This window comes from Macadamia integrifolia, chromosome 5 (genome assembly GCF_013358625.1).
Source record: "Macadamia integrifolia cultivar HAES 741 chromosome 5, SCU_Mint_v3, whole genome shotgun sequence".
Classification (NCBI taxonomy): domain Eukaryota; kingdom Viridiplantae; phylum Streptophyta; class Magnoliopsida; order Proteales; family Proteaceae; genus Macadamia; species Macadamia integrifolia.
This window is the reverse complement of record NC_056561.1, coordinates 43,730,662-43,744,197: the sequence shown is the minus strand read 5'-3', so window position 1 is coordinate 43,744,197 and position 13,536 is coordinate 43,730,662. Positions and strand designations below refer to the sequence as shown.

General features: G+C 36.9%; 1 protein-coding gene across 1 annotated transcript; it reads right to left on the bottom strand.

Annotated features, from left to right (window-relative positions):
* Window positions 1-227: 227 nt before the first annotated feature.
* On the bottom strand, window positions 228-6,325 carry LOC122079155 (protein LAX PANICLE 2-like). The gene is made up of 4 exons (XM_042645414.1): window positions 5,403-6,325; window positions 5,269-5,319; window positions 5,114-5,186; window positions 228-739 (listed from the first exon to the last, which is right to left on the bottom strand). Exons 1-4 carry the CDS (start codon window positions 6,146-6,148, stop codon window positions 521-523), a joined length of 1,089 nt encoding a protein of 362 aa, XP_042501348.1. The 5' UTR covers window positions 6,149-6,325; the 3' UTR covers window positions 228-520.
* Window positions 6,326-13,536: the final 7,211 nt, after the last annotated feature.

Sequence of the window (13,536 nt, the reverse complement as noted above, 5' to 3'; positions counted from 1 at the left end):
CCTAGGCTTCTCTATCCATGGTGATTAATTTATCTACCACATGACATATTGAATCAAATCCAATTTTATTTTTCTTCTATTTTAATAAGCTCTTATGGTTCTATTCTCAAATAATTCCCCGATGAGGATAGTACACTTATGTAATTAAATTTTTTTGTTAATGAATAGTATACTTAATACAATTAATCTCCACGAGAAAAGTAGTTGAATTAAAAAGTATCAATTAATACATTTGAACCGAATGTTATTAATCCTAGGATCAGCTAATTTTGCTGTATTCCAAAGCAAAATTGTCAACAATTTTGAGAGGGAGGGGGTGAGGGGAATTAAAAAAAAAAAATGAAGGGGCAAAAATAAGAATGAAACCCCAAAAAAATGAAAAGAAAAAGAAAAAGGAATCGAGGAGGGAGGGTTACAAATTAAATTGTACAACATGGGGGTATTGAAATAAAATAAATAAGTAGGAATTTAATTGTCAACATACCTACTTACTTTTAAAGTTAATAAAGTTTTTCAAAGGTTAAGCGGTCCTACCGTAGTGCAGAATCATTACAAAGTGATCGGTGGTAGGGGTGGTGGTGGTGGTGGTGGTTGAGGAGTCCGGAAGCAAAGTCACGGCGGCGGCGACGTCCCTTGAAGGAGAAGTAGAAGAGGAAGAAGTGCTACTCCAAATGTTATCCCTCACGTGTTGTAATGTCAACAATGGTGGCAGTTGTTGCCCTCTACATCTTATCTCTACCTGTTCCCTCCAACCACAACCACACGTGTCAATCACATATACCCCACAACCAACATAAACAAAAGCCATGCATGTGCATCCATAAACATCGCATATAACATACGTAAAGGTATCAAGCCATCAACATGCCATGCAAAAAGGATGGGTCGGTAGGGTGCTACTCTTGGTTTAAAAAATCGGATCCGAACTGAATTAGTATCGGTATCAGTATCAGTATCGATAATCTAGATTGGTATGAATTAAGGATAAAAAAGAGATAAATCTATCTAATCAAAGGCCGATTTTGATCAATCCAGATCGATATCAGATTGAATCCGTTACCAGATATTAGAAATCGCTGCTACTTGTTAGTCCAGTGTTCACCGTCTGATATAATACCAAATCGACGGTGTAGGTTTTATCTCGATTATTGATTATTGATTATTGATATATTTAATGGGTTTATTATTGAAGTCATGCTTTGTCACAACCCCACGTCTTCTTCTCTCTCTCTCTCTCTCTCTTTTTTTTTTTTTTGGTTATTTGAAGATATTAATATGGAGGTCAACCATTTCCTATATCATTTCTAGATTTGTTACAGTGCTTATTATCAATTCCTTAAACCCAAGATAAGCAATTCAACTCTCAAACACCTCATTTCTTAATGGATTTCTTTGTTCACATCAACAAAAAGAATTATGGGTTTATGTATAAACATGAATTTTTGGGGGGGGGTTCTAGTGTTCTCTGGTTTCTCCTCCTGACCAGCTACATTCTTGATATGCTTTTGTTGGAGATAGACTTATCCTCTCATGCCTTCCACTACTAAAGTGTTCGTCGTGAGCAAAATAGTTTTAGAGAGAGAGAGAGAGAATGTAGATGGGTGTAGAGAGAAAAGAGGATGGACATGTGTGTGGGCCCTCAGGTTTGGAATTGAGGATTGTCTCAGTCTCATATTTCCTTCTTTTTTTATATGTTAATGAGTTTTAACTGGGCCTATATAATCAAAGTTGAAAATGTTCTAGAGATCAAAGTCAATAGACTTCATGTATAACAAAGTTGGCATAAACAAAGGAATCCACAACTTTGTTGATCTGTGGATAATCACCTTTAAGACTTCACACAGAAGAGAGAGAGAGAGAGAGAGAGAGAGAGAGAGAGTCCAAGAACTACGCGGAAATTAAGGAGGATGTAAGATTTATTTATGCATGTGAAATGGATTCATGATTCACACCCACTTATTGATGTATATAAACCTAATCATTGGGTACTTGATCGAAGTTTCATGTGTGAAAGGTGAGAGAAAACACTTTCTTAAGAAAGAAAGATCTTGTTTCATGTCTCCATTGATCCCATCCCTGCAAGTCTCATCTGGGCGGTGGTGGATCCCAGAGATTAGATACGAGGAAATCTTCAAACTGATATGCTTTAAGGGTTTGACCTGAATTAACTACTAAATCTACCAAAAATATATAATCAAATTATTTATACAAACTTATACGAAAACCCATAAGGAATGTTTAGTTTATACAATATTATAGAAACCCTACACAACACTTGATTCCTGACTATAAAATATTTAATAAATTATTTAGACGTGGATGAGGGAGAATCCTATTCTTGTACATGCATAATAATATGCATTAAAAATCCAATTAGGAAACAGATGAATCCTAATAACAATCTCTTAGAACATGGGAAAATCCTGCATTACCTTGGTTTATGTTTACGTGACATGCATAGAGTACACATTTATTTGCTTAACAAACAAGGATATATAATAGATCACGTACAATAAACTTAAACACAGATGAAGATTGGAGCAAAGTTGAATAATTTAAGCAGATCCCATGCATTCTCTCAACAGTTCTCTGTCTATATTTTTGTTTTTCACTCTTTTTTTTTTTTGAAATTAATCTTGGTGTTATTCAATCTAACATCACAACCCACTTGATCAAAATTCATGAAAAATATGAGAGTTTTGTATTCAATAGTATTTCAAAGCAAATAATGGCTAGAGCTGAATACTTCAATCACTAGAGTATTTCTCATAGCTTATAAATGTTTGTTAGAGAGAGAGAGAGAGAGAGAGAGAGAGAGTGAGAGAGGTGACAATTACCAAACACTATGCAGGTGAAGCTGAATGTCCGAAATAAGATTCTGGATCAGTTCCAATTACGTGGAGGGACATTTATGAAAGTAAAAAGACATGTGTTGTCAAGAAACCATATGTAAGCTTTCATGTATAGAGAGGTGATCCGGGCTCTGGAAATAATTGATTTAAAAAGATGGACCTCATCATATTTCATGGGTTGAACTGTATGATTCGAAAACACCTTGATACTAATAGTACCTCAAGAAGCCTCATTCCTTTAATCTCTAGTAATGTTGTTATCTGATTCCTTTGTCCATGATTGATCGTACTTATCTATGGAGGGAGTAAGATTAGATGTAGAGTTGGCTTAATGAATTTTCAATTTTTTGAATGTGATGAAATTCAAAGGCAAATATTGGATTTATATCAATTTAATGAAGCTGAAGACATTTGTTGAAAGATTTTAGATTTGCATTACAAAGTTGAATGTACGTAGTTCATATTGTCATTGAGATCATTGCATCTATAACTTTCTAAATGTGATGGGAAGATTAACAAACTTTGAGCTTTTATGGTTAATGGGGGGTGGGGGGAGAATAATTGTAACTTAGATTGCCAAAAAAAAAAAAAAAAACTCTGGAAAGGAGCCCTAAAGGACTCTAAATAGGAATTAGGCCTATTAAGTGTATGAAAGAATTGACATGATTTCCTAATATGATAACGATTATTGAGACTTTTAACTTTGGTATATTGCAGATTTAGTACTCTTAATTATTCATTTAGAAAGGAGCCTCTCTGCTATGCAAGGGTAAGGCTGCGTACATTATGAAAGGAACCCTAATCCTTTGCCCTTTTTTTTTTTTTTTTTTTTTTTTTGAGGGCTAGTCCAAAAATTAAAGGCATTAGAGGGCTCCTCAAATGTATTAAGGCCCAAGGATCTAAGCAAACCGATGTAGGATTATAACTCTAAAAAATTCCCAACAAAGCTAGTCTGTCCATATGTATTTATAATTTTCTCCCTTTAGTGCATGTGTACTGCAATAAAGGATTAGAGTCTGGAAACAACCTCTCCACAAAGTGGGGTTATTAATAATGCGTACATTATGACCCTCCCCCAGACCCCACAACGGCAGGAGCCTTGTGCACTAGGTTTGCCCTTTTTTTAGCGTGTTTGTACTGCAAGTTGTCCATAGTGTTTTTAGTTAGGGTTGGTCTTTATATCATGTCAAAATGTTATATTTTGGTTTATATTTTTGTGTGTGTTTTTATTTTGATTTTTATGGGGATGGGAAGAAGGGGAAGAAAGGTTGGTTTACGGTTTTGAAATTGTATTGTTGGTATTACCCTTTTTTATGAGTCCGATGAATCTTCACGTACGTGAATTATGTGACCGTCCCTGGTCCTTGGATATGGCATCTATTTTCTCTCTCCTCATTTAATAGATACCATATCCAAGGACCAGGGACGTTCACGTGCATTCACATATATAAAGATTCACCGTTCTACTTTTTTATGATATCTGATCAGCTCTACTGTGAAAAGGCTACTCATCAAATCCATTTGGAGATCAAGTGCCTATTTCATCTCTCTCTCTCTCTCTCTCTCTCTGTTGTCTGTGTGTGTGTGTGTGTTTGTGTGTATTTGGGGGGAGGGGGGACGGAGTAGGGTAACAAGGCTATTTTCTATCTCTTGTTGGATGGTTCTATCTCTTTATGGAGGAGGTGGTAAGCAGGCTATTTCTCTCTTGTTGAACTGTTCTTTCAAAATGGGTTGTCCTCTCCTAAGATAAAAGGGTATTTATTGCAGTAAGGTTGAGGTGATCAAAGCACTAAAACCTCACTCTCTCCTTCTAAACTCCATCGATTACTAGATCATTAATAATAACAACAGTATTATCATAAAACCCATTTCCTTAATTGGACAAGTACTTGCTTCATGGGTTTTCTTGCCCCTAAGAGTTTGTAATCTGACATGGAAATGATCCACATAACAAAAAGGTTAACTAGACAGACACTTGCCACCTAAAAAATGATGAATCAGAAGAGGAAAAACCTTATAATTAGTTTCGCAGTTTCTTTCATGTTTCTATTGCACCGACCATGCAAAGGAGCGTAAACAATTAAACACTGTTTTGAATGGAAGATTAGCGAGATGTGTTCTTATCATACTTAAGTTGCAGCACTACATGATAGTGTGGTACCAACCAACTAATTACTTGAATGATCATCCAGCATTTAAATTAAATCTTAATTAAAGGGTAAAGAAAAAGCACTTAAAGTGATGGGTTTATATTTAATTACCTCTGATTCGCTATCCAAACTCAGCTTGTTAACCAGATATTTCATCAACAAAAGAACTGTCATTCTTCCATCCCTGTTTACAATTTAAAAGATTGTAAAGTAATTAAGATTGTTTCTTAATGAAGAAGAAGAAGAAGAAGAAGAGTAATACTTACTTGATTCTGAGGAAGCTCTTGGGTATCTGAGGCAAAAAGGGTTCTTTTGCTCTGCATTAGAAATGAGATTTGATGTAATTATAATAATAAAAAGGAGATTTAGTAGCTTAAGTACTTTTTATTGTAATACTTACTGATTTTGAGATGCTTGAAGTAGAAACCAAACACCGGAATGAGGCCTAGAAGGAGCATCGATGACTCGGACGATGTCGTCGGAGCTTGAGCTAGGACCAGGACCGGCCACATCTATGCTGCTGCCGGGGTAGTGTTGAAAGATTCGGGCATAATAAGGCCCAGGAAGCATTGAAGAAGAGGGAGTAGCAGAAGAAGAAGAAGGAGAAGAAGGTACTGATGATGGAGTCCATGGAAGCAGGTTAGGGTTAGGTCTATTATATCCCCAAGCGAACTCCCGCTGATGAGGAAAGATTAATCTAGTTAAGCTAGTAGTAGTAGCAGCTCTAGTTGGGTGTTGATGTTGGAAGAAAAATGGAGGTTGAAGTAGTGGTGGTGGTGTTCTTGTTGCAGTGGGAGAAAGGGGAGCTCGTAATTCGGTCATACTACCACCACCACCACAACCATCACCACCAGCGGCGCCACCTCCTGGGGGTTTTAGATCGAGGTCGAACAATCCGGGTGGTGGTCTAGTTCCGGTGAGTTGGAGAGGATCCTGAAGCTTAGGGTCCGGTCGACCACCACTGCCAATACCCAATTGAAGCCAGCTGCCTTCATCATCACGAGGCTCTTCTTCCTGCTCCTGATGGAAAGCATCACGAGAACCACCACCAACACCACCACTACCGCTGCCGCCACCACCACAACCACCCTTGGAGCTTGAACCGGCTTCGTTACGACTACTGGTTCTAGAATCGTCTTCGGCCATGTGATTGTGACCAATCCCAATCCCAATCCCAACTGGAACCAGATCAGATCCTATGCACGCCTTTCTACAAGGGTTATTATTATCATCTTCATAGTCCGCCGCTGCTTTTCGATTGATGATAAGACGACCGAATCTCTCATCATCCGTATCCGTTGCACAAGAGTCTCCACAAGCACCACCACCACCACCACCACCACCACCACCACCACCACCACCACCGCCACCACCATCATGTACTTTAAAAAGGGATGGGATAGGAACCATGATTATATCGTAAAGCTCCCGATGAGGAGGAGAAACTGAATTCGCCTCCAACTTCGCTTCTTTTCTTCTCTATCTTTCCCTTGGGTATCCATTCGATGGAGTCCGATATGAGTTGTTTTGGTTATTCAGATGGGGAAGATGATGACGATGAGGGTTCTTTCTGGGGCTCGAGAGTTGGGGACGGAAGTGGTACGACCCATCAACAAGGACGAGGTAGATAAGGTCGTGGATGGATATTGATTCTCTATTTCATCTAAAAACGTTGCTTCCTCAAGATAACAACGAGAAGCTAGCTAGGTATAGGAGGAGGAACCCTTGCAAATTTCCCTTTCCATTAATTCTCTTCCTTTGGAAGCTTGTGGGGATGAAATAGTTGGCAACACAGACAGACACACTGACATACAGAGAGAGAGAGAGAGAGAGAGAGAGAGAGAGAGAGAGAATGGTGAGCAGACCAGTTATGCAAATTTTATATATGAAAGAGAGAGATAGGGAGGAAGAGGGAAGAGAAGAAGGGTATCATAGTCATACCATAATACCTCATATATGTATGGTATTTATTTATAGGTTAGTATATAAAAAAATAAAAAATTTTACCAAAAATAAAAATTTAAAAATTTTAAAAATACATACAGGTAGGGACTAGGGAATACTACTTGAGTAAAATAATGAAATTTTTTTGACTTTAGGAGGAAAACAGAAAACTATTTCATATGTTGCATCCATCTGTCACGGTTTTGAAGACAGAAATTAATGGCAAATTAAGCAGCAAAGGTAACCCAAATTACCCTAAACTTATTAATTTTCCACTTTTAAGAATATAATTAAAAGGTCCTTTTTGGCCTTCCTCAACTTCGAGCCTCTTACCCATCCCCTCCCCTCCCTCCAAAAGAAAAAAAAAAAAAAGTCGTGATTAACTTCCCTACCCGCATGTGGAGAGTAACAACTCTTCTCTTATGATTTCAATAATTGTCTTTTTAAACACTCTTAATGGAAGCACACACATCACCTGCATTTTATCCACATGGCTCCAACCAACTGTGCCAGCATTAGTCTTCTTTGCACAGATGATGCCTATATAAGGGTGTGATCTATGTTACCACTCCTTACACCTAGATAGCTAGCTACATAATGATAAAAAGGTAACATGGCTGGTTGTTAATTATGAGTATGACTTTGTACTTGTGGTAGGTAGATATATTACTTGGTAATTATAAAAACGTAAATTAAGATAGTAGTGAGTGACAGTGATCAAGTTAATTGATAAAGCAAGAGGAAGGATAAATTTGGGTTCTATTAAAATGTTGAGAGTTATAAAGTTATAGTTTCATATTGATTATTTGTGATGTTAATAGTTTAACTTTTTAAATTAAATCATCAAATTGTATCTCACAAGAATATTAAAACCACATTTTAATATTAATCTTATGCACGTTTGTTCAAACCCTTTATACATTCATGTATTTAAGGAGTTCTCTCTAGTTAATACTTTAAAGTTTTCCTTCGTTTTCTCCATTAAGTTGTACATTTAATATTGAAAGACAGTTTATTAAAAATCCAAAATGTTTTGGATTGGACTCTCCACCAATTGTTGAATTGGCAAATGATAGATGATTACACAATTGTACTACAAAACCCTTACTAAGTTATAAATTGAAAACAAGAGGACGATGCACGTGGCTTTTCAACTCTCATTTCTGATCAGTTGGTTAAAAATGCCGGCAATGCATGTGCCCCCCACCCTCTGAGCTACACATCTATATATACTTAGGAATTGTGGATCCCAACCATTCTCCACACGCACGCGCGCATACACACAGAACTGACACATAACCCTAATTAACTGAAAAAGCTTAATTCCTCTCTCTCTCTCTCTCTCTCTCTCTCTCTCTCTCTCTCTCTCTCTCAATCATTTTCAAATGGAAACCCAGAAAAGGGAAGGCAGGGGGTGGCTATTTTTTAATTTTAATCTTTTTAAGGGGTCTAGTACCATACAGTGAAACATGTGTTTGACAAGAGACTTTGCTTTGAGAAGATGATGATCATTTTCTTTCTTCTATAGATATATAGATATAAAAAGGAAGAGGGATAGACATGCTATCGATATCAAGTATGTTAGAAGATAACACCAATAGAAACATATGATGGAGTAATCATTCAGGAAAGATATGAGGGTTCATTTCAGAAAAAGAGAAGATATAGATAGACACAATGGGTGCTAGCATACTTGATATCGGTGGTATTCCCAACCTTTTCCCATATATTAGACTTTCCTTCTTTGTTTCTTCTATTTCTCTTCTCGGAATTAAGAAGATAAATGAGAAGTGTAAGAAGTTAAAATCTAAAAAGGGCCATGCAGAGGAAGTAGTAGTAGCAGTAGTACTCCTAGGGTGGTGAACACTTGGCATCACGCGAGGTGTGGGGCTGGGCTGGGGTGTCGTTTCCTTTTTGTAGTTTCAGTACTTATTGAGGTTTTTAAATTTGAATAAGTCAGAAATTTTCACATGAGCAATGAAGAGAATGGAAAGGAAAATTGCCAAACTAGAGAATACAATCAGAATAACTTAAGCTTAAAATGGAAGCAAAACTGAAAGCAAAGCAATAGGGTGGGGTGCCTTAACGGACAAAAATTTCCACCAAAAGTATTGAGCGTCCTTAAAAGCCAACCTTTAAAGAGAGGTGTTCTATACGTTTTTTTCCTCCATGCAAGAGCATAAGATTTTTTTCGAGGGATTTTCCGCATCTTCAGAATTATATCGAGAGGTCACGTTTTCAACTCTAACACAATTACTTGAGGTGTGCGCCTATGTGGTTAGGGTGCTTTCTACGTCCTTCCAACAATGAGATGTCTCCTTAGGAATCCAACTGATTGGAGAGGATCTGAATCCAAATGAAAGAGAGACATACACAAAACTCTCAGTGAAACCCAACAATTAAGAAGAGGATGCCTAGGTTCTTATAAATCTTCACATTCAATGTGAAATCATTAAACATGAAATCCTAATAATTTTCCCTTTCTAATTAAAGTTTTATTAATTTCTCAATTCTCATTCTCCTTTCTTGACTTTAACCATTTAGCAAGCTAGCCCTACTTACACCCTTACATTGATCTGTTATCCTCGTCAACTTTATAAATATTAAGGGAATATCAGCTCATACCCTCCAATGTCTCCACGCACGCAGTCCAATAAAATTGATAATAATCCCTTGCATGCGTTGCCATGCATATATATATATATATATATATATCTTAACTTTTAGATAATATATAAAATTGCCCATCGCATGTTGCCTTCTCCCTGTGTGGCAAAGTTCCTGCCATTCCAACCTTCAAACTCCCAATATATATTTAAAAAGAAAAGATCTTTTTTCCTTACAAAGAGAATAATGTATGTGTCTTATACGTAGTAATGCGTGGGATGCCATGAACAAAGAGAGAGAGAGAGAGAGAGAGAGAGAGAGATTGGATATATTGGAAGGCATTAGATATATATTAGAGACGACGCAACGCAACATAACATAAAATAAGGCACCGTACCGCTTCGAAGTGTAAAAAAGACATTAAAACATGGATGATGACCACATTAGACAAAGTGAATTAGTGGGTTTCGCTTCTTCTTCTCCCACTTGAGAGGTGTCAATATATAACAAAATCTATATGATTACCCAAAAAAAAAAAAAAAGATAACAAAATCCATATAAATATAATAATATGGGTTTAGTTTTCTGTCACCATGTCTAAGTGATGAAGTATAATGCTTTATTATTTGGCACATATCATTACATGGGTTAGTCTATATAATAGAGGATCAAACAAGCATCCTATTAGTACATTTTTAGGTTAAAATAGAGGAAGTAACCTATGTATCCCCAAATGACATATAGTGAAAGGTTATAATTCACTGGGCATAGTGACACATAGAAGGTAAGGGTAATCATATCATTGCACATGTAAATTGTATTATTTGGCTTTCAAAAATTTTTGAAAAACCTTTTATATCTAATATTTATTAAATAAAAATTTAAAATAAAATAACGGAAAATTCATATATTTACAATCTTGTAACCAACCTTGGTACAACAAGATTTTTCCATATATATGGCATCAAACTCCATCAACATTTGTTATCAGTTCCAAATCCAAATAAAAGAATAGGGTTGGTGCATCTAATCGATAGTCGGCACAAGAAAAATCCTAGCCTTGATGCGTTATGTTGATAAGTGGCACCATAAAAAAAAAAAAAAAAACCTAAGCAAGCCCTTTGAATGGCATCAATTTTTTATTTTTTATTTTTTGTTTAAATAAGAAAAATAGGGAGAAGAAATATAAATAGGGAATAATGGAATTAATGAAGAATTAGAAAGCATAGGGATGATGGAAACCCAAGGGGGTAGCGTAGTTGGTGAACAACGAATTTAGTATGAGTCATAAACTTGAATATCTTAAATTGAGTTTGATTCTTACTAAGCATACCTTGAACCACTCATAGGAGAGTATTTGGTACTCTTCATTGTTTTCATTAAAAGTTAAATGGGGATGATGAATTTTTGGTCCGATTTGGTTTGTTGGGGTAAAAATGATTATAATTTGTCCCACGTCAGTCATTCGTCACAGTGGCATCATCAAATGCTCATCATCCTCTTACTCATTTCATAAGTACCTTGGTACCTTGGGCCCCTGCTTGGGTGATGAGGTGGTGGGGGTCCATTAAAGAATAAGAAATAGAAAAAGTTAGAAATAGTAAACATAAAACAACCCAACCCTTCAATACATTCTTTTCCCCTTTTCAGTTCCCAATCAAAAGTAAAGAGTTGTTTTAATTTGCAATTGATAAGATTGGATGCATGGATGTGCATGTGGGTGTAATGAGTGGAATGTGTCAGTGGATGCATGTGATTTGTGAAATGTGAATATCATATCTATATATGTTGGGAATAATAGTATGGTAAAGTAGTAATAATTAATAGTACACTATAGCTAGAACTCATCATCAATTAATGAAGTAATGGAGGAGGGGTGTGGGGTAGTTTTACATAGAATTTAGATCAGACTTAATTTGGAGTTTTATAGGAGTCCAGTCTAGTCGTGTGTTTATTCACTGCGTATGTTTGAAAATTTGCATGGTTTGACAAAGGATCAGTGAAGCAAGGAAAAAAACGTGCACGCTCCTCTTTCCTCCGTCAATTCATTTTTCTACCTAGCCATCATCAAATACAACCCCCAGCCCCCCCTCCCCTTCCCCTCATATAAAGTCCTCGGATCAGGGAGTGATCTCATAACTAAGGTAATCTGAGGATACGTGTATTTGTCCTTCAAGTCATGGGATCATTCTCTAATCACTGGGTTTTATGGAGAGGAGCCGGATCCCTCTCCTCACTTCCCCCCATCATGGTTTCAAGTATCGATCTAGGATTGGCCATATCGATTGAGATTGATCCCTGATTGGATACCGATTTGGATCGATTATCCAAATCATTTTAGGGGTAAAATAGGAAAAACATAGTACTTTTTATAAAAAGCAGGGGTAAAATAGACAGATGCCCACCGATCCAATCCAATCCAGATATTCGTAGAGACCGATATCGATACCTATATTGTCCCCTAAATCCTTGCCCCCCACAGAAGACCCCTCTCCTCTTCTCAAAAAAAAAAAAAAAAAAAAAAAAGACAATAGTAAACTTTTTTTTTTAAAACCAAGGTGTTCGAACCAGTTTACATGCACCTCGATTAATCCTCGAGGAGACTAGCGTAGCAACCCACTGTCACGGTCTCCACTTCAATCAAGGCCCAACCTGGCCTAATCGGGACTAGGTTGGGCTGAGCAAGCCAGGTTATGCGGATTGGCAATAATAAACTTAAGAGGCAATCTTTTAAAGATATTTGAATGCGATTCTACTGGCAGCCAAAGAAATGGAATAATTCATTTCCCCATTGCATTTACAAATATCTTCCTTTTAGGTTTTAATGCTTTCCAAAAATATCCTTCGAGATTCCATTTCTAAGATATCCTTCCGGATTCCATTTTTTTGGCTATTAGTACTTAGCTACAACCTGAGTAGCAACATAATATTGTCCTCTTAGCTTAGCCCTATCCCAATTCGACTATCTAGGTCAGGTTGAGATATCTCAGTCAAGGCCCAACCTAGTCCCAATCAGGCCAGGTTGGGCCTTGATTGAACCTGTTTTTTGCCCGGGCAAGGTTTGCCACCTCCCCTCCCCCCCGCCCTCCTTTTTTCATTTGTGTCCTTATATATGCATAAAAAAGACAAAAATACAAATCAACATCAGTCATTCTTAAGAATAATCATAAAGTCTTTAAGTGTAATATGTAATGATTAATGTGTAATTATGTAAAATCAAACACATATTAAGGTCAACCCGATCTAGCCTTGGGTCTGAAAACCTCAGTCTAGGTTGAAAAACCCAGCCCATGCTCTATATTGAACTTGAATTTATAGGGCTAAACTTACACCCTAAGTCATCATACATTGCTATTTCTCGTCCTCACACAATTTTCAAATCAAGAAAAAGAATGATGGACAATAAGGGACCCCTCATCACTTAAAGGTCAATATTTTTGGTTGATATCATGGCTCCATCCAAGAAAACAATGCAATAAGTTCATTAAATCTTCATAGTAAGGGACAATGGCTCCGTGGAAACAACCCAATTGTCAACTCTCCACAAGTATAATATTGAAGCGCATACCACCCACCCACACCTTTTTAGAGACACTAATAGAGATAAGGAAATCTTTTTTTTTTTTTCTTTCTTCTTTTTAAGTGCCAACACAAATTGATAGCAGGTAAAGCCAGTGGAAAACATAATCCCTTCATGCATGAAAGCTTTACTTGATTTCTTCTACAAGTTATTGTTATATCCCGGCCCCCACTCTCTCTCTCTCTCTCTCTCTCTCTCTCTCTCTCTCTCTCTCTCTTATTAGTACTTGAAGTGTGTGGGCGTGCATCTCTTTGATAATATTAACAAGGGACCACATATGGGGAGTGCGGACCTTACAAATATTTTGATTTTTTTGGGTAAGATATCTAAGTTTTTGGCATTCATATGTTGACTTATGGCATGTATTGTCAATCAAATAATTCTCCCCCCCCCCTCCCCCTCC

Excerpts from the sequence above, each read along its gene's own strand:
- LOC122079155 (XM_042645414.1), bottom strand. The coding sequence starts at position 6,148 with ATGGCCGAAGACGATTCTAGAACCAGTAGTCGTAACGAAGCCGGTTCA. Across the intron at positions 5,187-5,268 it reads AAGAGCTTCCTCAGAATCAA|GGATGGAAGAATGACAGTTC; the intron begins GTAAGTATTACT and ends AATTGTAAACAG. Across the intron at positions 740-5,113 it reads GTTTGGATAGCGAATCAGAG|GTAGAGATAAGATGTAGAGG; the intron begins GTAATTAAATAT and ends TGGAGGGAACAG.